The sequence below is a fragment of the Lacerta agilis genome, chromosome 2, assembly GCF_009819535.1.
Source record: "Lacerta agilis isolate rLacAgi1 chromosome 2, rLacAgi1.pri, whole genome shotgun sequence".
Lineage (NCBI taxonomy): Eukaryota > Metazoa > Chordata > Lepidosauria > Squamata > Lacertidae > Lacerta > Lacerta agilis.
This window is the reverse complement of record NC_046313.1, coordinates 40664438-40691929: the sequence shown is the minus strand read 5'-3', so window position 1 is coordinate 40691929 and position 27492 is coordinate 40664438. Positions and strand designations below refer to the sequence as shown.

General features: G+C 44.2%; 1 protein-coding gene across 26 annotated transcripts in view; it reads right to left on the bottom strand.

Moving 5' to 3' along the window:
* Window positions 1-27492, bottom strand: part of CACNA1A (calcium voltage-gated channel subunit alpha1 A) — a 267437-nt gene that overhangs the window by 189599 nt on the left and 50346 nt on the right. For all 26 annotated transcript variants that reach the window (XM_033139731.1, XM_033139730.1, XM_033139749.1 and 23 more), the window contains exon 3: window positions 8096-8389. In XM_033139731.1, coding sequence (XP_032995622.1) covers window positions 8096-8389 — 294 coding nt within the window. The remainder of the gene's footprint in view (window positions 1-8095; window positions 8390-27492) is intronic.

Sequence of the window (27492 nt, the reverse complement as noted above, 5' to 3'; positions counted from 1 at the left end):
TTCAAAACTATAAGAAGATCTCACAATATACAGGATAAAATGACAGGTGACAGCCAGTGTCTTCAAGTGCCAATAAACATATGCAGACTTGGATAGGTGGGGGAATCCAATTTACGCACACACACACACTTGTTGTTTAGTTCATCTGTTTAATGGCCACTGACTACACAATACATTGGGTGACTGCAACGAAATGCTATATGACCAAAAATAGATAACTGAATTCAAATTCTGCCATTTTATAGAGAAATCCTCAAAGGGACACAGAACCAAGAAGATCAGAGGATGCAGCCTCAAAAAAAGGATTCCTTTGAAAGATGGAAGTGACATGTGAAAGTGTTTGGGTGTTTTTTATTTAAAAAAACACCTTTGTTTGACGAGAATGATGCACTGTCATCAAATAAATCCCTAGCATTGTTAGCCAACAGATGCCCACCACACCTATATATCTGCAGTGCAACATTTCAAGTGCAACAGGTACAACTAGCTGTTGTTTTCCCAACAACAAACCACTGCAACTGATTGCTGGGAAGATCCAACCCCAGCAATGACAGCTGCAAGCCCAGCTTCAACTATTTCTGTTCTTCTAAGACTGATTTTTTTTTTTGCAAAATTTTGAGTAGAGTAGGCCTGTTTTTGAGGGGTTCAGAAGTGCCGTCAGCCAAATATTAGAATATACTTCTGCCATTTGGCTTCTTGTAACATTTGTATTTCTAGTAACATTCAAAGGAGAACTTTCGCATCTCACCCTGTGGTCAAATACATAAGCTCCTAAAGTGCCACCAGCCAAATGAGAAAGTGACTGCGCTTTTGACTCGCTGCTTTTCTTTGACAACATCCAAAGCAGCTCCCAGTAGGGAAATTTAGCTCTGAATGTACCCTGAAAGAAAGACTGAGCTGTGGGAAATGGCATTCTCATGGGCCTCTACCCATAACCCCCAGCCCCTTAGCCTCCTGCAAAATAAGCAACTTGTTGCAATAAATGCATATCCATTGCAGTCTATCAATTCTCTATCTCCCCTCAATCCCCCTGTGTATATTTGCTGGCAAAGATAGACTAGTGGCAGGAGAAAAGGCAGGGACCGTGGAACCATCTCCATCTTCCTAAATTCTTACTGGCTTTCTGTAAGATGTAGGATATGCAGATCTGTAGCTTAAATGCTCACAGAAAGCTAATGCACACAGCAAGCCATGCATGTTGCCATATTGACTGTGATTCTGGCATAAAATTGTCACACAACCTCAACCCCAATCTAGACTCCCTTTTATAACAGCCATCAACCGCAGTATCTTCTGTTTCAGAAGGATGTTGAATCAAACAGCAATGGTTGTTTCTGGAAACCCTTTCCCTGGGCTACACTAACATCCTCTAGCAACTAAGTGCAAACCAGAGAGGCTAGGTTCAAGCTAGAGAAGCAGGTTCTAGGCACAATTAATGGTCTGCTGGCTGAGCTACCCCACAGCAACCCCACTCTATTCTTCCTCTGCAGTAGCTTAAAAGGCTAGAACTGCCTAATGCACACTCTTTCCGATTCTCATCTGTGGTCATTCAAATGTTTAATTATATGGACTACAGCACCATGAAGAGGTCCAGCCAATAATGACCCCACAAGACTCACAGGAAGTGACAGATTAGGCCTGGAAATTTCTAAATGAGTCAAGGCCGATGCAGAGGGCTGTCACAGCTAACTCTACGAAGATGGGAGGAGGACTAAGGCACAGAAAAGGGCAACTTTCTCAAAGGCGTCAGCAGTGTCGCTAAAAGGGAGCCTATGTTCTCTTGAGTCCCCACTTACTGCTTTAATTGGAAGGAAAATATATATTTCTCCTCTTTATAGGTAGCCAGACTTGACTTGAGCAGTGGGGTGGGATTAAGTGCTGAAAATTAACCAAGGAATTTGCAACAGAAGAGATCAGGAGGGGCTGCAGCAGCAAAAGAAAGTGCCTGTCAACAAACTGTTCAGTACTCCTCTTCTATATCAAACAAGCAAAGGTAGTGGCATGAACATCAAATACTTAGGAGCTGTAAAGTTCTATGTTCCGTAAGAATAAATAGAAACAATTAACAAGCCAGCCATTAACCCTCAAAGAAGTACATGATATTAACCAGGGGTCAGCAACCTTTTTCAGCCATAGGTCAGTCCACCATCCCTCAGACCATGTGGGGGACTGGACTAAATTTTGAAAAAAAATAATGAACAAATTCCTATGCCCCACAAATAACCCAGAGATGCATTTTAAATAAAAGCACACATGTAAAAACACCAGGCAGGCCCCACAAATAACCCAGAGATGCAATTTAAATAAAAGGACACATTCTACTTATGTAAAAACACGCCGATTCCCGGACCGTCCGCAGGCCGGATTGAGAAGGCGATTGGGCCGCATCCGGCCCATGGGCCTTAGGTTGCCTACCCGATATTAACTGATGCCAGAGAAGAAAACAGTCTCACTGCTGAGAGCTTCCAAAGAACCACCAGGTAGGCAGAGACATGACAACCTTCAGTATCATTGCTCTGAAACTGACAAAAGTGTGGTCCGTTTCCGCACTATCTTTTCTACAGTTGCAAGGGAAATATTGAAGTTCTCTGCCTGCAGTTTTAAGACAATCAGTTCTTCTATCCTTTATGATCACACACAGGTTATTATCCGAAGAGCAGAAACCCTGAACTGCATTGGCTTTTATGAGATTTGGCTTGGGAAATTCCTCCATTGCATTGGATACATGGGCCACAGTGCAGAAAGCACACCAATATTGTCAAACGCCATCTAACCTCATGCCACAACAGGTATTGTTTTTATAACCATAGTGTGCAAGCAATAATGGGCCAGTTGCACTAATTAAGCAGTTCACTGCCAGTTTTTATTTGTGCCCATCTGTCTGTAGAGTATACACACAGTATATAACCACTGCATCCGTGTTTTTAATGCCAACTCAATAGTACACTCACATCCTCGTTCTAACTAACGCTGTTACATAAGATGCATTCTTGGAAAAATTAAGTGCTAACAGCAGCATAAAGGACTAGCACAATTTCCCCCAGCCAGTCATAGGGCACAATCTGCCTGGAAGCTCTTTTGTGCAAGCCCCTGTGAATTACATGAGATCTGCACAAGAATGAAAATTCATTCATTTCACTGAGGCTAGAGCAGGGGTGCATCCTAGTATATTGTACCCCCAAACCTGCTTTGTTTTGATTGAACATGCCCCTAGTCAGTGCTATTTTTTTTAGAAGAAGAGATGCTGGAACTCACCATGAATGCCTCTTATAATGGCAATGGTGCTCACATGAGAGGTGCCAGAACTGAGTTCCGGTGAGTTCCAGCTGAAAAAACCCCTGCCCCCAGTAAACTCATTTAAGTCCAAGTCCTAATACATTGAACACCAACTCCCTAGATACTCAATATTAGAGGAAGTGTAGGTGACTTATTCTTCATCTTCCTCACTGTCCTTAAATTTTGAACAAAGCCAGGAGGCATGCATTTATTCCCCTACATAGAAAAGCGCTCTTCCCCCATCCTGGTGTGGAAGTAATGTGTATCTTCCTATGGGAAATATAGACAGCACCTTTTTTGGGAATCTGGAGAGAAAAAAACACACTCACACTTCCCCTTCCATAGCTTCTTTCTTAAGAATATTCAATGTTGTCCCTGTGGTTAGAACAGGATAGAACTCCTCATCATTTGCCAGCTCTAGTCAAGGTCCAAGAGCAACTTCTCCAGGCTTAGAATAGCTCTGGTCCTCTGCGGCTTTTTTTGCAAGCCCCTAAGCTTGCTCTAAGAAATGGCTGGATCATCCATTTTGCACAATGAGTAGAACTTACACTTCCATAAAAGACATAGGTGGTTGGTGAGGGGATGAGAGCTCCACCCTGGCTAACACAGCCTTAGACAAGGGGCAGTGTGTGGCCTCCTGAATGGTGAGGGTATCTTCAATTCTATGCCAGAAAGAAACTTGCTTTCCTATCCACCTGGAGATTCAAGTTTTATAGATTTAGGAATGTTCTCAGAGAGTACCCGAGTTCAAATACTGGTACATCATGCCAGATATATTAAATCCAGTGCTAGCTCTTACATACAAATATGACAACCTTGCCTGGATACAAACATAACCATCTTTTGGCACCAATCAGTATTCCTTACTCCTGCACCAGTGTTTATATTCCTTAAAAATAAAAATAAAAACCTGTGTGAATCCACATGCCCATTATTAGTAATTAGCAAACATCCCAACAATTGCAAGGTTGAAAAGAACAGAGGGTTCCAGCCCTTTCCCCCCTCCTATACTTCTCCATCCACACTCCATTGTCCATCACTGGGGCCATTATCACAGCTGGGCTTCAGCCTACTTTACAAGGCCCTTGGTAACATACATCCAAAAGGAGCATTCAGTAAGGCGGAGGGGAGGGACAGAAGCCGGGAGAGATCTAGCAAGTCTCCACTTCCTGTTTTTAGACAGGTATTGTGAACCTTATTATTCTGGAGGGCAATTTATAATTGATTCCTACTGTGGTTGTTGGAGGGGATTTTTAAGCTTTTGATCCTGATGTGTTTTATATTTGAAATTTTGAAATGCATTTTCATTATTACATTTTGTTTTTGTGCAACTATTAAGTATTATTTTGAAAAATGGAATATAAATTATATCAACCAACTAATAAAATGCTCCACATTTCTCCATTCTGAACTCAGGTCCTGATTTTGCAGGGTGGGGAGTACAAAAAATATGCCTTCTTTCTTTCACCCTACATCTGCTTTCAGCAGGGGAAGATGGAACCTTGTTCTACTCCTCAAGGAGCCACACAGTCTCCCAATAGGCAAGTCTGCCTCCACTGGAAGCACAAAGGATAAGCGCTTTGCTTTTCCCCATAGGAATGCACAGCAGCCATTAGTGCAGAGGGCTAAACCTGACTCTTAACGATTCCAGCACCTGTAGAAAGAAGCAGGCTCCTTCTCACCTTAGCCCTACATTGTAATCACTTTGTCCCAATAACGTAAAAGAATTCATTCAGAACTGATCCAGCCATTATCCATAGGATTCCAACCTTTCATCCATTTCTTAGCCATGCTAGAGCCTGGCTGTCCACCTTTAGTTTTGCTAGATGATCACTTTGAGATGGGATGGAGGGATGGGGAGCACAGCAAGCCAAGGCAACAATCTGCATTGCCCCAAATACCACATCCAAGTGCTGCAAAAGCAACTTCTCTTGGCTGGCAATGGAGAAGAGGAAGACACCACCCTTTGGAGGGGCAGGTTTGGCTCGGCATTGTTAGCCCCTAAGCTACAGTGTGATGGAATGTTAGAAGAATATGATGGGACACTGGGAAAAGTGTAACAAAAGGAGAAATTGTTGGAGATGAACTGGGGTTTTCTTTTTAGACAGTTGATAGCTATGATTTCCATTAATAGTGAAAATGAGGTAGCCTTATGCATTGAAACAGGGCTCCCACATTGAAGGCTATGGTAGTGAGGTAGAAGAGTTCTGTGTGGTTACACAGGTCTATCTGCCATAACTGACAATGGGCCCCTCATGTACCCACAGGACTCAGACATTGTGGCCATTGTCTATAATACTTTTTTATTGTGCGAAGGGCACTGCAATCCTTGTCTCATTTATCCTTCCAACAATCTCACCCTATGAGCTGGGGTTTGTTTATTCTCATTTTACAGATAGAAATTAAGTCTAAAAGGATAGTAACTTCCCTAACGTAATGCCATAAGATTGTGGTTGATCTGAGATTACAATTTGGATTGTCAGGAAGAGGGGAGGGAAGCCAGCACTTCATCTACAGGATTAAGCTGCTCTCGTCACCACCAAACTCCCACTTTTTATCACATTCCTCTCCCTAAAAACAAAAGCAGCATTGCAAACTCACATGAAACAAAACAATAACTAAAGCACAAACAACTTGATACTTCAATAGATTCTCAGTATCTATAAACAATTACAGTAAACAGGGGAGTTTGGCTTATTCGCATTTCATCTATCCATCACACATCTGTCTCCACCCATCCACCCTAGTTTTCTTCAGTACCCACTTTTACTAACATCAAATATCTGCAGTGCTCATGCTTGGTAATCCGTCTTTCAATAGTGAGCTTGATCATTTTCAATGTATGTATTTTAAGAAAATCACATTTGCAAGTTTCTACTGTATGATAAGAAAGGAACCAGCAACGCAACCCGATTGACTTGTTACACCTGCATTAACTCATTGGTTTCACGAGACTTGCTCTACCTTCACTTTCCTGTAAACAAAATGTGTATTCCCTCTCACACATGGATGACAAAATTGCACACACACACACTCTCTAGCTGTGTACAACACAACTACACTTTAAAAAGACTTTCTCAACACACACACACACACACACACACAACCCTGCTCTAGAATACAGCATCTCCCTGCAATCTGCCTCATATTTTAGCCTCTTGCACTTGAGTGTGTCAGGATTTTTAGCACATTACAAAATAACAATTACCTCTCCAGGCATAATATATGTTGTCCCTAAACCATATTCTGATTCTTAGCAGACAGTAAACTTTTCTAGGCATAGGTTTAGAGTCTACGAAACCCAAAGACCCGTTGACATGTGTCTTCCTTCCAAGATACAAAGTACTATACACACTATCATAACAGAAAGCAATATCTTTTACATACCGAGTTGATGTGACGGAGGCAGCGGCTGCGGATCTTGCATTTTTCTCCACCATCAGAGGAAACCAGAAGACCTGAGAAGCCCCCTCCCCCCTGCAAGGCCCAGCAGAGGCAGATGAACCCAACATGCCTCCTATATCTCTCACCACCCTATGCCACTCCCAAAATACTGCCCTGTGCTTTCTGAACATATCTAGGACTTGGATAGTAGATAATGGATAGCAGACCCATGAATCAATGAAGAGGGGCACTGAAATCTCATGCTGGACCTCAAAACAGGGAGGGTGGGGGAGGGGGAAAATGTGCTCAGTGGAACATATTGATGGTTCAGTTTCACATTCCTTTCTCTTGATTTCTATCTCTAGTAGGGGGCTACACTTGGCTCGGGGGGGGGGGCTTCTATTAGGTTGCTCTTTGCCCACCATGTGCCTTTTCTAGAGGCTAGGTTGAGGTTGGCTCCTCCTGTCTCAACACTACCTGACAATTCCCCCATTAAAAGGGGCCTTTATTTTCTGCGCAACTAGCTAGACACAGTGCTTTGGAGCCCCACTCTCCACAGCACACCTCTGGGAACCAAGTTGATTGCTGACTTTCCAGAAGGCACATGAAAAGCCTGGCCCCATATGCCCCTCTGCCTGAAGAAGGGGAAATGAAGGCATGACTAACAAATGCAGTCTCCAAAACCCTGAGCCAGAGGAAATGAAAACTGATGCTATCGGTCCCCCTCGTCCTCTCCTTCCTCCCCATCCCCCCCCCGCACGCCTTTGCATGGATGAAAGACAGCTGGCTCGAAAGAGCAGCTCAATAACAGGTATTAGAGGTAAAGTAGGATGGGTGAGAGAAAGAATAAAGAAAGGAAGAAAGGAAAGAAGGAAGGAAGGAAGAAAGCAGGAGATGCTTGGCTTAGTGAGAGGCAACTGGCCCCTGCACAGGGGTGGCTTGCATGTAGGGAGAGACAGAAAGAGAGAGAAATCCACGAGGCGATATACAACTTAAAATCAGCAGAGAGACATTGGGGCGGCGGGGGGGGGGGGAAGCAATACATCAATTAAGCATTTCAACTAGATGGATCAGAGCAGGGATGCATTCAGTGACAGACTTGTCAGCCTCAAAGGTTGCATACATGCATCTGAATCGTGCCTTGAGAAATCAGGGTGGAAGATAAAGGTCCCTTGCTAGAGACATGCTGACTAGGTGGGGTAGCACATGCAGGAATTATACAGATGTGGTGCATGAATGGGATGGGTATGCAGTCGCTGGGTTGGGGGATGTGCAGGTGGGGCTTCATGCACAGAGACAGGGTGGGCCAGGCATGCATGCAGGAGCCAAAGTGGGACACAGGCTTTGGCAATGCTCTTTCCCCCTTAAGTCTGAGGTGTTCACTGCGGCCTAGGTTGCTGGAAGCCCCCCCCCCCCACACACACAGAAAGGATATGGCCATTCGGTGATCTTTTTGGCGTATTTCCTCACCACGTTGTCTTCACTGAAGAGGAAGAGGGAGCGGTTGACAGTCAGGCAGCTCTGCCGGACGGGGATGGGGTTGTAGAGTGCCATGGTGCGGGCTCGCTGGGCCATTGACTGTTTGTATATCCTCTGGGCCCCCGGGGGACCACCTTGCCGGACACCCCCGGCACCCCGGCCACCTCCGCCGCCTGCCGTTCCGGAGCCAGCTCCCCCTGCACCTCCTGCCCCATAGCGGGCTGGCACCTCGTCTCCAAACCGAGCCATCCTGAAAAGAGCAAAGGGCCGGGGGTTACGCTGCTGAGGATGCTGCCGGAGAGAAGAAGAAGCTCATCACATCCCATCGGCTGCTGTAGGATGCTGCTAGGGAAGCTTGCAGCAGAGGGAGGGGCACTCAAGCTGGAGAGCGGTTGGGAAAAGCAGCAGAGATCCTGGACATTGTCACTCTCGCCTCCCGTTGCAGGGGAGGGGGGGAGAAGCAACGTACAAATTCCCCACCCTCTGCCCAAAAGGTTGCAATTGTTGGGGTGGGAGCCACACCCCAGAAAATGAAAGGGAAAAAATCACCCCAAAATTGTAGGTTGCAATGGGGGGGGGGCAAAAAGACCAATGCACCAAAATGCCCCTAAAATTAATTACAATGAAAAAGAAAAAAAGAATCAATGCACCATCAGTTAAAAATATTTCGATTTAAAGAATAAAAAAATGCATTGCCACTGGGAGGGAGAGGAGGGGGAAATGACAATTAAATGTAGCGACAGCAGCACCTCCTCCCCACTGAGGGAGGGAAAAAATGCAATTAAAGAAATCAAATGCACCAGTTCCTTGCTCCTGCCTCTCTTCTCAAGCCCAGAGGGAAAGGAAATTGAAATAAAATAAAAAATAAAAAAGATGCCATCAAAATTAGGCTCACTGTCTAGGTATTTGCAATGCAATTTGATGGGAGAAATGCAGACTTCCTCTGTGCCGGACAGCTTGGCAAATGTTTGCACTCGCAAAGAAAAAAAAGCATATATATATTTATATTTTTCTGTAAGATTTATGAAATCAGTACATGCCCTCCCATCTCACTGATATAAAGTACTGCATTGGTGATGGGGGGGAAAAGAGATTTCTTTTTTTAAAAGCAGAAAAATACCCCCCAACACACACAAAAAAACCAAAAACCCCAAAGATACCCCAAAATCAAAAGAAAATCCCCCCTCCAAAGGTTTGTTTTCACAGGAGCTTCATCCTGTTATCTTCAGCACTGTCCAAGATCTGAAGGCGAAACGGTCTGGGCTCTCTTTAAGCTTCTGAAGCTGAAGGATGTGCCCCCCCCCTCTTGCTATCCAGCGGTCTCTCTTCCTGCCTTTTTCCCGTGTGATTGCGTGTATGAGTGTGCGTGCGTGTGTGAGACACAGAAAAAGAGAGCGTGTGTGTCGGTTTTGCCTCAGCTTGGAGTTGAATGCAGCAATGACATCCTGTAAAATCCATAAACGAGAGAGACAAGAGAAGTAGTTTCCATCCACCATCTACTCATAAGGGTTCCCTGGTTGCTGCAATGTCTAGTATTTTTTCCTGCCCTGTATTCCTCCTCCTCTCCTCCCCGCCTCCTCCTCCTCTTGGGTAAGCTAAAATAAGACTGGTGTTAGGGAGGGAGGGAGGCAGGCAGGCAGGCAGGCAGGCAGGGAGAGAAAATGGAAAAAAAAGAAAGAAAGAAAAGGTCTGATTCACTGGCAGGTTGAGCTCTAATGTGCAGCAGTGGATCGATTTAATGCAAGCACAGAGCATCCCAAAGCCTCGGTCAGGCTTGGCACATGATGGCCTAGAACCAATAGCAGGGGCTACAGCCCAACCAAACCCAGTTGGGTTTCTACAGGGAGAGAAGGGGACACACACACACACACACACACAGAGAGAGAGAGAGAGAGAGAGAGAGAGAGAGAGAGAGAGAGAGAGAGAGAGAGAGAGAGAGTGCTTGATGGGTTAGGAAAAACCTGCATACAAATGGCATCTCTCAGCAGCCCACACCCTGGCAGATTAGACTGATGTCAATTCTCTGATGTAGACTTAGATCTTTCTACTGGAAAGCAGGAACATGAATATCTCTACCCCGCCTTCATGCCCTCATTTGGTATAAAAATCAGGTCAGAATGGGCTTCCCTTACTTTACGCATTTTATAGTGAAAGCAGTTGGCAACTACCAAGTCCTGGGGTGGAAGTGGGGGCAATGTTAGAACTGCCGTGCAATGTAAGAAATGCGATACTGCTGGAGTGGGTGTTAGCAAGACATGCAAGTGTAAATGTGCATACACAAGTCAGTGTACCATCTGCAAAGTCGAAATGTGCAGATGGTTGCATGTGTGTGACACAGAACTGTAAAGTGCATGTGTCATGGACATAAAGCTGAGATATCTGAGCAAGCAGCCAAACTGACACCCCACTTGTTAAAATAGTTCTAGTAGCGCCAGTGTTCTTTGCTACACCAATATACAAATAGGAGTGAATTCCAGTGGGTTGGACTGTGAGCTCAGTTCAGCTAATGAGAGTATCAGCAAGCATATAGAGGTAATCCAGTCAACCTTGTGTATTTAAGATTTTCAAAATGCTTTTGAAAAAGTCCCTTGCCCAAGCAGTCATGGGTTAAGAGGAATCCTCTTTTGCAGAGCTTTCCCCCCCCCCCAAGCCGGAATTCACCAGAACTGGCACCTCTCAGGTTGGCACCATTGCCATTATAGGGGAACAAGGGAGGCGTTCATGGTGAGATCCAGCGCCTCTTTTTCTAGAAAAATAGCACTGCTCTTGGTTAAGGAATAGGAAGTAAGGAGTAGGAATAAATGGACAGTTATCCCAATGAAGGCATGCAGAAAGTGGACATGTGCTTTTTAATGTGTTCATAAACAATCTAGAGTTGGGGGTCAGCAGTGTGCTCATAATTTTTGCTGATGATACAAAATTGTTCAGGGTGGTTAAAACCAATGCTTGTTTCTGGGGGTACGCAGGGGTACACATACCCCTAAACATTTTGTGAATCTTTGTACTTTTGTCCATTTACTGTATTTATTTCCCCCGATTTGAACTATAAAATGGTGATTTTCTTGAGTCAAAATGAGAGTACCCCTGAACATTTTTAAGGAAAAAAAATGTTGGTTAAAACTAAAGGGATTGTGAAGGGCTCCAAAAGGATCTCTCCAAACTTGGTGACTTGGCAGTAAAATGGCAAATGCAACTAAATGTAAGCCAGTATAAAGTGATATACATTGAACAAATATATATATATATAATTTAATGATTATGCTAATACAGTCTGAGCTGCTGGTGACTGACCTTGGGGTTATAGTGAATAAGCTCATTGGAAATGTTGACCCAGTGTGTGGCAAATTCCATGTCAGGGATCATTAGGAAAGGGTTTTAGATTTCTTTTAATGCCAATATCATAATTTTAAAATCTGTGCTGCAGCCACACTTGAAAAACTGTGTGTGGTTCCAGTTGCTTCACCCAAAAAGGAATATTGTAGAGCTGGGAAAGTTTCAGAGAAGGACAACCAAAATGTTCAAGGGGGTGGAGCAACCCTCATTTGAGGAAAGGTTAAAACATTTGGGGAGTTTTAGTTTAGAAAAGAAAAGCAAGTAAGGGAAACAGGATGCCCCTATTTTCGTTGGAAAATGTTGGAGGGGGTGGAATATGACGTCCCTATTTTCACTGGAAAAACACTGCAGGGTATGTGATTGAAATTTGTAAAATTACACATGGTGTAGAAATTCGGTTGTTTTTCTCCCTCTCCAATAGCACTGAACATGTTAGAAGATGAATGACAGACAAAATAAATTACTTCTTCACACTGTACATAGTTAACCTTTAGAATAAGCTCCCACAAGACATAACTTGGATGACTTTAAAAGAGGATTAGACAAGGACACAGGTGGCGCTGTGGGTTAAACCACAGAGCCTAGGGCTTGCCGATCAGAAGGTTGGCAGTTCGAATCCCGGCGATGGGGTGAGCTCCCGTTGCTCGGTCCCTGCTACTGCCAACCTAGCAGTTTGAAAGCATGTCAAAGTGCATGTAGATACTGGTAAATAGGTACCGCTCCGGCGGGAAGGTAAATGGTGTTTCTGTGCGCTGCTCTGGTTCGCCAGAAGCAGCTTAGTCATGCTGGCCACATGACCCAGAAGCTGTATGCTGGGTCCCTTGGCCTATAGAGCGAGATGAGCGCTGCAACCCCAGAGTCGTTCACGACTGGACCTAACGGTCAGGGGTCCCTTTACCTTTACCTAAGGCTATCTATGGTTGTTAGGATATATATATGTCCTATCTATGGCTATGTCCACCTTCAGAGGCAGCATGTTTCTCAATGCCAAGTCCTGGGAATCACAAGTGGGGAGAAAGCTACTGCACTCCTGTCCTACTTGCGGATTTCTCACAAGGATTATATTGGCTACTGTGAAAACAGGATGCTGGACAAGACGGGTCTTCTACCTGATCCAGTAGGACCATTACATTAAGTTTTTATAGCATAAATAAACATTTTCACTGTTATTTTAGGTTCTGGGTTTATCTACCCTGGTATAAATCTGGACTCATTCCACTGGTTTAAGAATTACAAGACTTACAGCTGCTTCACATGAAATGTACCCCCAATAAAGGATACAACATTGAATTAATCTTGCAGAAACTGCCTCCGTGTGACAAACCAGTTTTCATGAGCAGCATCTTTCTTTGATTGCTGGGGATCTCTTCTACGCTGCCACAAACATTTATTTTGTAGTTGTGTGATTGTGTGGAAAACGTTCCCAGCCAATAAGCCATTTTAATCCAAGCAGCGTGACACTCAGATTTCAGGGGGAGCAATTTAGCCAGCAATCCTCTTTCCCAGAGGAAGGGAACCTTCAATTTAATGGCCACATTCCCTTCTGGGAAACCTTCTCGGGGGCCATATGCCAGTGGTGGGGTGGGGCCAGAGGCAAAAGTAGGTGGAGCAATTTATGTAAAATTTACACACACAAACATCTATCTGCTCTCCATCCAGGAGAGCAAGAGGCATCAAGTGAGTTCAAGGGAACATTCCAGCCAAGCAAAAACACCCAAGGAGGATGTGAGGCAGGGCCAGTGAGGGTTGTGGTAGGCAGTGGCGTACCGAACCACTTGGCTGCTGGGGGCGGCAAGCCAAGCGGCACCCTCTGGGGGCGGGGCCTCGCTCTGTAGCATATGCGTCATGATGTCACGACACATGCGCTACGGAGCGCAGTCTACTCCTCGGCCCTTCTCCCTTCCTAAAAAAAAAGGAAAGAAAAGCAGCCCCTTGCGCTGCTTTCATTTCCTTTTTTCTCTTCAAGGTTTTTTTCGAGCGTGACGCCTCGTTGGCCCACCCCTTGCCTCCACCCAGGGCCCAGCCCAGCGCCAAAAAAAGCCCTGAAGGGGAAAAAAGAAAGGAAAGCAGCCGCTTGTGCTGCTTTCCTTTCCTTTTTTCCCCTTTCAGGGTTTTTTTCAGCGCTGGCCCGGGCGGAGGCGAGGGGCGGTTCAGTGAGGAGGGGCATCACACCAGCGACAAGCGTGACGCCTTGCTGGCCCACCCCTCGCCTCCGCCCAGGGCCCAACCCATGTGTGCCGCGCCATAGTGGTGCCAGCGGGCGGGCCCCGGGGTGGAGCGGCCTCGCTCCGCAGCTTGCTCGCAGGTCCTAGCCCTGCTTTATCCACTGAAAACAATGGAACTTCTGAACAGGTATGTATAAAACTGCATTGTTTAATGGCATCCATGCGGAGGATAATTCTGTCACATTGCCTTTATCATGCTGCTCCCTTTCGAAACAGACTCTGTTTGGCGACTGTCTTCTCCACCACTGTAACATCAACACATCTCTCACTATGTACGGTAATTTCTCTTCATCATATGGCACATTTCTATAGTGGTAGCACAGCATGATGCTGACTATGATTAAGGAAAGAGTGTGGAAAAGACACCACACACAGCAGCATGCTTCCAGTGGTAGCCACATGACGGAAGCAACATTTACCCCAGCGAGGTGCGTGGGTGGCAAAACAAGATGGCCCACCCCAGCCACCAGCTGAATAGATGGTGGAGCTGTTGGCAAATTTTCTGAAAAAGTGCTTTAAAAACTGGGAGTTATATATGGGAGAAGACACCTATGGGGCAAAAATCTGGCTCCAAACTGTATAGGTCTCTAAAAGATAAACACCAGCACTTTGAATCTAGCTTGGAAGCAAAGAGGTAACCATTGAAGACTGAACATATGTTATACATACCCTGCAATTATCTCCAGAGATCACTCTGGCTGCCACATTCTGAACCCTATACAGCTGAGGAACAGCCTTCTGTGGCAGCCCCACATAGTGCATGTTATAGCACTACCCTAGAGACAAACAGTTCAATTTTGGCTACAATCCTAAGCATGGTTTACCACGAGTAAATTCCCCTGTATTAACTGTGAGTTACTTCTGAGTAGTTATACTTGGGACTACACCGCTGTATTTTGCTTCTAATAATGGAGGACAAAAATAAAGAAACCGTGCACAATGGTAGCTTATATTGGAATATTTGAGGGCAGTATCCTACAGCAGTCCTGCTATTGTGACTATAGGGGAAACCCTACTGTGTAATAATAATAATAATAATAATTTATTATTTATACCCCGCCCATCTGGCCAGGTCTCCCCAGCCACTCTGGGCGGCCTCCAACAAATATCAAAATACAATACAGAGTCACAAATTAAAAACTTCCCTAAATAGTGTACCCTAGCTCCTTCTTGAAAGATAAGATAAAGACAGCAGAGTAGGAAGATGATGTGGTGTGTGTGATAGACTCAGTGATGCCATTATTTTGCTCTGTTTCTTACAGATCACTGTAAAATAACAGCATTCTGCAAAGGGGTGGATAGAGCTGCCTGTCACAATCGTATTTCTGTCTTAGTGTCTGCGCTGGAGGGCAGAGACCCTGTTTCAGCCTCAGCCATGCTGTTAGCGGCAATAGCCTCAGCTGCACAATCCAGTAACATAAACTTCATACTTTCTCTCTCTCCCTCACCTCCCCCACCCCCCATCTAGTTAGCCCTTTGCTTGTCAAGGGTTGCAACTGGAGGTGGGATTGAAAGCTTTCAAAGCTAAGTGGCACCAAGGAATATTTCAAGTCATTTTAATAAAAAAAAAACCTGTTGCATTGAACACTGCTAGCCAGAATTGAACCTCAGCGGCATATACACCAAAGGATAAAAAATAACAGTGCTCTTGTGTATTTTCAGCATGCCCATTCTCTCACAAGGGTTCACTTGGTCAGCCCTTCCCTTTCGCTGTTGCAAATTGCTGATAGCTCAGTTCTGCCTACTGTGTGGAAGATTGCCAACTTCCTTAACCAGCCTATGCTGCTATGCTGCTTGTTCTGCAGCTTTTAACAGCAAGGAGATAAATGTTGTATGTCACCTAATTGCTTCAGATCAAGTCTGTGGTTTGTGAAAGGCCCAGCTGGAAAATCCAGGTGTAAATATTCATTTCCCCTCCCCTCTGCCTGGATCAACAGGAAAAACAAAAACTGGGCAGGACCTCTAAACAGAATGATGATGATGATGATAAAAGGCAAAGGAGCCTCAAACCACTTTACCTGCTCATTCTGGACAAACTGGTGCTTCAACTGTATTTTATAGCAGTTTCTTTTCTCGGCCACAAATCAGGTCTGAAACACTGGTCTAAAAAATGTCACAACATTATCTGAGTTCTCTATAAAGGGTGGGTGAAGAAAGGGTAGCAATTTGAGAGAGAGGGACTAGCATGTAAGGAAGCAGGAACGAGCACTGTTCCAAGGAGGAACAAAATGCATGCTGAAAATACGTATGTGACTAGGCAAGACCTGCAATTGTATGTACAGAGCCTATACATGCAGTTTGTGAGTGTGTAAGCTCTTTTGGATGGTCTGCCAATGTATATCATCCCCCCACCCCTTTGTACCTTCCGCTCCTTCCTTGAAGCAAAGCCGGAAAGCCATCATTGTGGCAACCCAACCTGTCACAACCTACCATAAGAAGGCCAGTGCCAAGGATTTGAAATTCTACATGCACAGCATATACACTACAATAAGTGCTGTTTTTCTATAATGCCTCCCTTGTTGTCTTATAGGCTACAGTCGTACCTCGTTTTGCGTTCACTGTGGGTTGCAAACGGCGAGGGTTATGAACACGGCAAACCCGGAAGTATTTACTTCCGGGTTTCTCCGTGCGGTCTGCGCATGCACAGAAGCATTCTGCGCAGATTGCGCATGCACGATATCACCGCTCAGATTACAGACTTTTCGGGGTGCAAACGGCACCCCGGAACGGATCAGGTACGTAACCTGAGGTACCACTGTAATGGCAATGGCACCCACCTAAGAGGTGCTGGAACTGAGTTCCATCGTATCCCAGATGCAAAAAAGCTTCTGAGCTATGGCTCTTCCCTCTCTTGGGGGATGGAGTGGCCTGCTGAGCCAGGCCCTCCTTTTATCTCCATCAAATTAGGCTGCCTGGAAGGCTCCCTCCCATCATACATTCCTCCCTTCGCTTCACCCAAGCCACGGCTGCTTTTCCTCCCACTCTCATTCTTTATCCCGAACAAGGAGTACACTTCAGCTCCTTCCAACCTGGGAATTTTTATTCGAAGAGGAGGAGGAGGAGGAGGAAGGATACAAACATTATCCAGGCTAATGACTGGTTTTGTTCTCTTGATTTGGGTAGCAAACACAACTGATGATGAAATCAGGCTATTTCCTTTCCCCACACTGTGATAGAATCTCAGAATTCCACAAAGAAAAATCACCCTACCCCTACCCTTAGCCACTTAAGTGTCTCATACGCACTACCCTTAAATAAAATAAAATACTGAGCAACTTTAAAAAAACAATTATATTTCACAAAATAATAAATGTGAATAAATATAAATTTTAAATGAAACACCTGCACTCTCCTGGTGCAATGCAGGAGCACACATACAGCACTAGTTTTTAAAAAGTTCAGAGAGGTAAGCATCTGAACTGCTTCCTCTTCTGCATTCCAGATAGAATAATAGATTCATAAAATAAAGTGAGAAGGGACCCCAAGGATCATCTAGTCACCCCCTGCAATACAGGAATAGTTTTGCCCAACGTGGGTCTCAAACCCACAGCCCTGAGATTAAGAGTCTCATGCTCTAGTTTTTAAAAACCTTGATGGTTATACCCTCCTATGTAATGTACAGCCAGCCCTGTTTGTATTTCTTAATGGCTGCAAAAACCACCATGGCAGCTCAAATATTTTGATGTTATTGTACTAATTTTGATTGCTTAATTACTGTAAATAAACAAGTTTTTAATGGCTATGAGAAAGTGAATCAAAATATGGCCCAGTGAGCATTCCTGAGGAGGCTACTCCTTAGCTGTAGCATCACCAGTGAAAAGGTCCTGCTCTGGATGTGGGAGGATATTTCATTTCAAATAGAAGGAATGAACTGCCCAGAAACCACCCAGAGTGACTGGGGAAACCCAGCCAGATGGGCGGGGTATAAATAATAAAATTATTATTATTATTACTGCTACTACACAATAAAAGCATCATTTGTAGATCTTCATGTGCAGGAAGCTTTGTATTGGAGGTTAAACTCTAAGGACATTGCACCCAGACTATTTAGACTTTATAGGTGATCACCTGCATCTTGAATCAGGATAGTGATGATGATGATGATGATGATGATGATGATGATGATGATGATACACCGCCCTTCATCTGTAGATCTCAGGGCGGTTCACAGCATAAAACTAATCAGAAGAGTAATCAGAAGTCAGTGCTGATGAGCAAATGCTGATTTAATATACTCACTGTTCCTGGGCTCTATCAAGAACTAAGCAGCAAGTTTCTGCACCAGCTGGAGCTTCCAAATGGTCTTCAAAGACAGACCCACAAGTTGGCATACAATGTAACAGCACTCTGCGTGCCAACACGTCAGAAAGTCCCAATGGTGTACGTGTATGCACACACACATTTTTAATGAAAAGCCACAATGGAGGGGTATGTAAGTGTGTTGAGCATAGAAGCGAATGGTGTGTGCCCACAGTTAACATTTTCACAACCAGGCATCTTTCTGTTCCCTATCCCCCGCACTTGCTACATTTCATTCCTGTAGTTTTCTGGGTGCACACTAACCCCCTCAAGGCTGGCTTTCTTTTCTTTCTCCAAATGCTGCTGAAGCTTCCTTTTGTGTGTTGGTTTGTCGCGTGTAATTATATGAATAGAATGGTGGTGGCCAACTCCACTAGCATTACCTAGGGATGGGGATACTGCACTAGTGGCACTGGATCAGTAGCAACATGTAGTACTAAAGACAAAATTAATTTGGGATTAAAAAAAATTATTTGGAAGTAACTTGAGTCCTTGGAGCACGAATAGCCAATTAATTGCCCCTTGGAACAGACGGGGCTTGTGTAGCAGTGCACCTATCAACTTTTAATCAAAGCCTTGTTTTAATTATTGGGGGGGGGGGTGAGAGAAAAATGTGTTCAAAAGTCATGAGGGATAGAGGTGTTCCACAATTTAATGTGCCATCCTACCTTCCTTTTTTGGTCACTAGGCATACTCAACTGCACATGCTCTGCAACAGTGGTGGTGCCCTTAGCCATTTTCTAAGAATATAAAAAGAGCCTTGCTGGAACCCACCAAAGGCCCATCTTGTCCAGCTGTAAGCACAGGTGATCTGATTGGGCAGGGATCCGCTGTTAATTGGGAATTCTATAGTGCAGCAGTTTCCAGCAGAGCTTGCTGATCAGCTCTGACAGCTATCCTTGTGTTATGTATGGGAACCAATAGGAACTGTTCAACCACCTTACAGGGTCCGCCTCTTGGTGCGACCTAGCCAATTACAGAAGAGCTAGGAGGGTGAACACTCCTATCAGAAACAAGCTAACTAAGGACTCTTTTCTCTGAACACAATTCAGGCGGCAGCGAGTCAGTCTGGCTCGGGCAGGCTCACACGCAGCATGGGTTGTTCTTGAGTTATAGTTCTGTTGTTAATAATAAAGGACATTTGGAACCAACACTGACTCTGCCTCTTATCCTAGCTGAGTACTTAACACCTTGGTTGCCAAGGAACAATTGGGAGCACACTTAAAGGCTCCTGATTTTCCTTTGCAGCTGTCCTGCCCCACACCCGATGCCACGTATGAGCTAATCTGGTCAGCAGCTTGTAGGTTCTCCATCACCAACCAACTGTATAACTTGTATCTGGCTTTGATTTAACTTATATGCAGAATTCATCATGCGAAAGGCTGGGCTGGATGAATCCCAAACCGGAATTAAGATTGCCGGAAAAAATATCAACAACCTCAGATATGCTGATGATACAACCTTGATGGCAGAATGTGAGGAGGAATTGAAGAACCTTTTAATGAGGGTGAAAGAGGAAAGCGCAAAATATGGTCTGAAGCTCAACATCAAAAAAACTAAGATCATGGCCACTGGTCCCATCACCTCCTGGCAAATAGAAGGGGAAGAAATGGAGGCAGTGAGAGATTTCACTTTCTTGGGTTCCATGATCACTGCAGATGGTGACAGCAGTCACGAAATTAGAAGACGCCTGCTTATTGGGAGAAAAGCAATGACAAACCTAGACAGCATCTTAAAAAGCAAAGACATCACCTTGCCGACAAAGGTCCGTGTAGTTAAAGCTATGGTTTTTCCAGTAGTAATGTACGGAAGTGAGAGCTGGACCATCAAGAAGGCTGATCGCCGAAGAATTGATGCTTTTGAATTATGGTGCTGGAGGAGACTCTTGAGAGTCCCATGGACTGCAAGAAGATCAAACCTATCCATTCTCAAGGAAATCGGCCCTGAGTGCTCACTAGAAGGACAGATCCTGAAGTTGAGGCTCCAGTACTTTGGCCACCTCATGAGAAGAGAAGACTCCCTGGAAAAGACCCTGATGTTGGGAAAGATTGAGGGCACAAGGAGAAGGGGACGACAGAGGATGAGATGGTTGGACAGTATTCTCGAAGCTACTAACATGAGTTTGGCCAAACTGCGGGAGGCAGTGAAAGATAGGCGTGCCTGGCGTGCTCTGGTCCATGGGGTCACGAAGAGTCGGACACGACTGAACGACTGAACAACAACAACAACAAACAGTATGATAGATAGAGATGGTAGCTAGCTACCGGTAGCTAGATAGATGATAGATAACGGCATCTTCCTGCAGACACATCTAATGACCCTCTTGAACAGAAAGGTTTTAACTTGTCTTTAAAGAATGTGGTGCTCTGATGGACCTCTCTCAGGAAGGCTATTTCATGCCCTGCTACTGGGCTTCCTATTGACTGGTCACGATGGGAAGCTGGATGCGGAAACAAATGAATGTTTACTCTGGTCTTGTAGGCCCACTTCATGGGCAGATGCTGCAGAGCAGGAGTTTTTCCTTTGAGGATCTTAACACTGAAGAAAGTTCAAAGAAGGGAGAAATCAGGGGTGGTACTCTTTGAGACACGCATGGGATGTATATGATATTTCAGGGAATCACCTGCATGCTGAATAGTGCTCAGACACAAGCTGTTAGCTGGGGCAATCAGTAACAAGGAAGATGGAGTTCCCAGACAGTCTGTAAAGGAAGACACATCTGGTGGTATCTAACTAAGTTTTAGTTAGCATTAATGCCAGATTTAGGGTGTTGTGGGCAGTTCCCCTGCACAGGGTGCAGAGCTGAGGAAGTGCAGAAAGGAAGATGAGAGGGAAGAGGACATCAAAGTAAGAAATATTTGGGAGGGGGAGCCAAATTTTGTCCTCACTTAGAGCACCATATTGCCAAAGCCCACCCCTGGTAAGAGTAGATTTACAGAAATTAATGAATCTAGCATAGTCATGTTCATTAATTTCAGTCAGTCTGCTCTAAGTAAAGCTTCACTGAATGCCACCCATAGGCACATTTCTAGCATTATTTTTTCATTGGAAAGGGCTAAAGTTTCCGAGGTATGCATGCATGAATGTGCACGATGGTTAGTTGTGGCACAGCCATTGCCTCCCACAGTTGCTTACATCAAGAGCACAAGGACCAGCTTGCAATTGTAGGTAAAAGATTGGCAGCAACACAGAAGATAATATCAGTGGCATTGCTAGATATTAAAAGACTTGTGACACAGGCCCATGACATAAATTTGCATAACATTTCCTAATGCTGATTTATATGTATAGATGCAAATATGGGCTGACTTTCAGGCAAGGAGAAAAACAAACTCTGGCTCCTTCTACGACAGCTTACTATGGGGATTGGGCCTTCTGCAAATTAAGATGACAGGTAGCTGGGCTTCACCAGTACTGTACTGTGCTTTGCAACATACCCTGCAAACAAAGTTAAAAGAAAATAGGGGAGAGCAGCAGAAGATCCAGGGTCTAGTGCATAAAAACCAGCCCCACCCCTGCCATCATTTAATAACACTCCTGCAGTACATACTATTCCTATATTCCTGTAACTCAACAACTATTGAGCCCAGAAGAAGAAGAAGAAGAAGAAGAAGAAGAAGAAGAAGAAGAAGAAGAAGAAGAAGAAGAAATAGTTATTACGTAACTTGGAGAATTAAAGAAAAAGAAGCTAAGTTTACATAATTGCAATGGTTTGGATTTATTTACACTTATATTGTGTGTGTCCCCCCCCCCCCAATTGTGGATCCCAAAGCAGCAGGTATCCAAGCACTGACCAAGTCCTAGCCTTGCTTAACTTCAGCAGGGTGGCAGCCTCATGCTCCTTCTGACCAAAGCCTGGGGCTCTGGGATTTAGGCTTTGGAAAGCACACACCTTTAAAAATGAAGATAAAGCCTCACAAGTCCCTCATTGGGTGAAAGATTCCTGCATTGCAAGGGGTTGGACTAGATGATCCTTGTGGTCCCTTCTAACTCTACGATTCCACGATTTGAGGAAATCACTTTTCAAGGTATATATATCACAACAGTCTGAGGATTCTAAACGCCTGGCCTGCAGCAAGCTGTGAGCCTATGAAAAGGGTGGAGCACTCCACAGCCATCCACACACACACTCTTCTGTTTTATACTCTTAATCTGAAGTCTTTCTTTCTGGACATTGTCAAAAGCAGGACACTGGACTGGAACTGGATGGGTTCCTTGGTGTTCCCTGTTCTGGCAGTTACTGCGTGCATGAGGGTCTGAGGATAAAACAAGGCCCAAACTTGTATTGAAAGGATGGAGGCTGCTGTCTAGTCATTTAAATACCCTATAAAAATCCTAAATATCTAGGACTGCTGCAGCTGAGAGAGCCAGTGCTCTGCACACAAGGCATAATGGGCTGTCTTGTTTAAGTCCCTAACCTATTTTCTATTCTTCCTTTTCATTCCCACCAGCCTTGACGTCACCAGGTTCCTTTGTTTGAGGGTAATGCTTTTGTCCCATGCCAGCAGATCTGAGGCTGCCTAAATATAGTCCTTAAGGCACCAGCGTCTTTAAGAACCGGTCTAAAGTACCTAGCTGAAAGACTCCAGAAGTGAGGAAATAAGCAGCACTCTCGGTGATTTCTGAGATCATTGCCCTTGGCCCTTTCCTTGCAGTGGGCCAGGGAAGATAACAAAGCTACAAAGGAAAGCAAAATATAAATGCATGCCATAGTCCATTATTTATTTATTGGGGAAGCTGTTTTATGCTGGCCACAGCACCCAACAGGGGAGGCATGATGGGACATATTCTTTCTGCAGCACCCTGGGAGTACAGTTGGACTTCGAGCAAGCAGAATAGGCAGATTCCCCCCCTGCACTGGACTGGAACAAAGCCATGTTCCTTCTGGCCTAGGTTAGCGAGAGCCAACACAATTGGCTCTTATAATGGCTCTGTGACAGATTTACCCTCAGTGGCCCTGACTTGCATGCATGTTGAATGGTCTGCACCTAGCTCTTATCCACCTACACTGCAGGCAGGATAGGATGCTGATCAGGCATGGCTTCTGTACAATAAAAGCATTATGGAGAGGGGCCACATGGGAACATACTAAGACACACCCATTCCCTCCTCCCATGACAGAGCCAGCAATGCAGATATGGGCTACATATTGAGGCTCCTGGGTTCCTTCTAATAACAAGTATGGATGGGTCACTTTCCAGTGTAGAGAAGATACTTGTTTCTTTAGGAGCCCTCGATGTAGTCATTCCAACAGAAGTTATTGAAAGAGCTTTTTAAAATAATTTAATTCAATTTTAAAATACTTTGAACATCTGAGGATTTCAGATTAACCTTCCTAGACAGTTTTTTAAAAAAAGATTGTAGGTTATAGGCAGTTCAGAAGCATCATATAGTCAGATTAAGTTGACTGTAAGGATAAGACATAGACTTTTCCCCCCTTAAAGAGGAGATAGAAACTGCAGCATTAGACTTAGGAAATTTAATCACTCTGGCTTTGTGAAATTATATGATATGCAAGCAACAGGTATGGGCCACATTCCATCTTCTGCCTGATGATCCTGTCTCCTTTCCTTTCCCTGATACCATGATCTGCTCCAATATGCTTACATTGACAGGGTAGTCATTGATCCTCTGGCCACCATTAGCTTAACTGCTCTAATGCCACACTGGGCAAACTTCAGCCCACATAACTGAGTGGTTGTAGAGAAAGGTCACCGGAAAACTTCAAATCTGAATTCCAAGGTACACATGTATGTGAAATTAAACCCCTTCATCTTTGGCACCATGCAGTGAGGTTTCAAATAGCATCTCGCATGCATATACAGATTGCAGAACAGTTGTACAGACTCGGAGCCTTTTTGCCATTGCAGTATAGTCAGCTTGTTGCTTAAGAGATAGAATATTAAACAGCATCTCCTGTTGTTCATAGTGCAATCTTCTGTACTCAGAAATAAATCTCATTTAGTTCAAGTAAGCTAACTTTCAGACAAATGGGTATGATTGCAGGCTCAATAATGCAAATAGCCTTTCACCGTGCCCTCTCTCACTCACTCCTTTTTGCCAAGTAGTTTGCTCAAATGAGAATCACTTACAGCTTCTGTTTCTCCCCTAAGACCTCACCCCCCACACACACTGTTTTTGCTCTCTGGGAGAACATCTTAAGCGCTTCCTTGGTATTGCCATGGATCCTCTACAGATTCCAGCCCACAGAAGTCCTCTATAGAGAGGAGAGCTCTGCCCATGCTAAACTGCCATAACACATTGGAAAACAGCAGTGCCCACTTTGTTTAGTTACTCGAGGGAAAGGAGAGGTTATACTGGCAAAGTGGAAAGAAGCAGGAAGAATGGTAGCTACCAAGCTCCGTGGGACAAAAACCTCTCACACAGCCAAGAGTTTGCTAAGTCAGCTGTCAAGGAAAACATCACAAAATGAAGAAGTCTTTCTGTGCAATGCAACTGTCTTGCGTGTTTATCTTCTGAAAAGTCTTTTAAAGAAAGCAGCTGTACAGGAGACAGGCCTTTCCTCCAGAGGAATAGTGATCCCTTTAAAAAGACAGACAGTCTCATTTCCCTCAGTTGTGAAATGTCTCATTGCCCTGAAAGCCAGCACTTTGAAAGAAAAAAAGAAGCAGCAGTTTCTGGTATTTTTAATAAATGTAATTTCAAGGTGGGGGAGGGGGTGTTTCATTCTCTGTGAAAACTAATAAGCAGTTTAAGCTGCATGGCCTGTATTTATTTAGGGGGCAGGAATTCACTGAGACCATGGCCTCTGAGGCACATACAGGCTCTTCCATACATAACCCCTTCTCTCTCTCTCTCTTTCTTTCTTTCTTTCTTTCTGTCTATTATTATTATTATTATTATTATTATTATTATTATTATTATTATTATTGCTATTACTATCATACCCCATCCATCTTGTAGCAGTGGCCCAAAGGGGCCACAATGAATATGATAATGTGAACACCGATAAATCATTTAATATGTTTCTATAGAGGATTATGGTAACCTGCTGCTTTAAGAAACAGATGATTAGGCATGAGACCTTCCCTACAGGGAAAGTAGTACAGTGAATACGTCAATCACACAAAGATGCCATTCATAAGCTAGAACATAAGTTGATACATGAAAATGGCTACACGTAACACTGGTTCCCATGCACTGGCACACTAACGAAAATGTAACAGATCGGTGAAAACCAAGGTTTAGTTAGAAGTGCTTTTTGTGCATGCATATTAGATTAGGTAATGCACATGTGTACTAAATTGAAATGAGGTAATGAAATATGATTGGTTAATTTGAAATCCTTTGTTTGAAATGTTACAAATACCCCTGCCAAGACCTTTGGGCGGGGTTGCAGTCTTTGCGAAACGATTTCCACTGTAACCCTTATTGCTTTGCAATAAAGAAAACAAAATGGACTCCTAGCTCCTCTAGTCTCTGAGTTTTAATGGCGTAGCTCAGAAGAAGGGCCTTTTGCCCAATGCAACATTTGGTGCCGTGACTCGGATAAACCAAGGTTGAAGCAGGACGATTTGGGACGCTTTTTGTCTTCTACACTTCAGTCGAAGTTCTTAGGATTTTTCTTCAAAGCACGTTTCAAGGGAGAATTCCTGGAAAATCGGTGAGGCAGTGGAGAACAAAGAAGGCCCAACCTGTGTTCCAACCACCTATAAGGAGAGGAGCAGGAGCCCCAGCAACAAACAAGCCTGGATGTGAAAGGTATGAAATCCTTGGTGTTGGGAACCTCCTTTTAAAAAGGGGAAGCAGGATCTGATCAATCCTGGAAAAAGGTCACTGTGCCAGTGGAGTTTTCCGAGCCACTCTGGGTGGCTTGCAGCATATCTAAAAACATAATAATAAAAATCTAATTCTATCTCTATCATCTCTCTTCTACTGCAGTTTCTTGTGTGTACTTCTTTGGAGGTCTCTCTCAAAGTTCCTCAGATTTGGGGAGTGATTTGTCAGGTTGTAAGGGGCGATTTTCAAAGTGGGAGCTCTTAATCTCCCACTTGCACATACAGAGCTCCCCACACAGCGCTTTAGACCCCAGCTGTTATGGGATTTGGGGCTGACATTCTAATCCAAAATACGTTTATTAGGACACCTCACTGCTTTAAATGGGGTTTGCCTCTAAGTAAGTATGCTGAATATTGCAGCCCTATTCCAAATTTTAGACCAAGTGCAGCCTGGCAGTTTCCTTTTTGTGCCTACAATTAATTTTATATGCTCTGACCCAGTTTCAAAAATTAACATGCAAGTGTTTCTCTGTAGCAATCCATCCTATTAATCCTTGTACTTGGGAAAAGCGGACCAGAGAGATCAAGTGTTTGCAGAATTGGCCCAGAGATTAAATATCCATTTCTGAAGTTTCTGGTCCTGCCCACTGTCAAGGCACTGAATGATTTGTAATTTTTATTTATTACTAGATGGATAGTTTTATTTATTTAAAATATTTTTACTCCACTGCTTCCTGAGTTCAAGGTGTTTCACAAGCAATTTAAAATGAATGTAAGTCACTTCCTCTGGAACCACTGTACAACATTATTATTATTATTATTATCATCATCATCATCATCATCATCATCATCATTATTATTACTACTACTATTACCACCCACCCTTCACCAGCAGATCCTGGGGTGGGTTGCAACAATTTAAAATTCAGTATTAAAAACAGTTAAAACAAATTACAGTCACAGGAATAGAGTAGGTCTTGAAAACACACATCTCAGGTATCATTGGCCAGGGTTAAGAGGGTTGCATCTTGGGTTGCATACTTCAGTAAGTATGCAAGGGCAACCCAGTTGGACAAGGCCAAAGATCCATCTAGTTCAGTATCCTGTTTCTCATATCAACAAACCATATGCCCAGATGGGGGACATAAAGGCAAGAGCTCTTCCCCAGCAGCTGCCTCTGAACAAGGAATTTCCACTGAGCTTTCATGGCCAATAGCCACTGATAGAATACAGTACCTTCAAGCAATTTGTACAGGCCTCCTTTAAGGTCAACTGCTATAACCCACAGGAGCCACCTTCAAGAAAACAGCAAAGAAGAAAAGGGTTAAATGCTCCATTCTCCAGTGCCCCTCCTCCAATAACCGTGGTAGTCTACTATTTCAATTCTATTTTAGGACTACCCTGGGAGATCCTGATTATCTCTTACAGCATAATTCATTGAGCTGCTTTCCCATGAAAGGTTATTGACTCATGTGAAGAGTAAGCTGATGGCAGGTACAACCATTGGAGTCATCCAAGGACGCAGAATGTTGGAAGAATCAGAGCAAATAAAAGGAAATTCTTCTTCTCATGGTAAAGGTAAAGTTAAAGGACCCCTGGACGGTTAAGTCCAGTCAAAGGCAACTATGGGGTTGCGGCGCTCATCTCACTTTCAGGCCAAGGGAGTCAGTGTTTGTCCACAGGCAGCTTTCCGGATCATGTGGCCAGCAAGACTAAACTGCTTCTGGCACAACGGAACACCATGACAGAAACCAGAG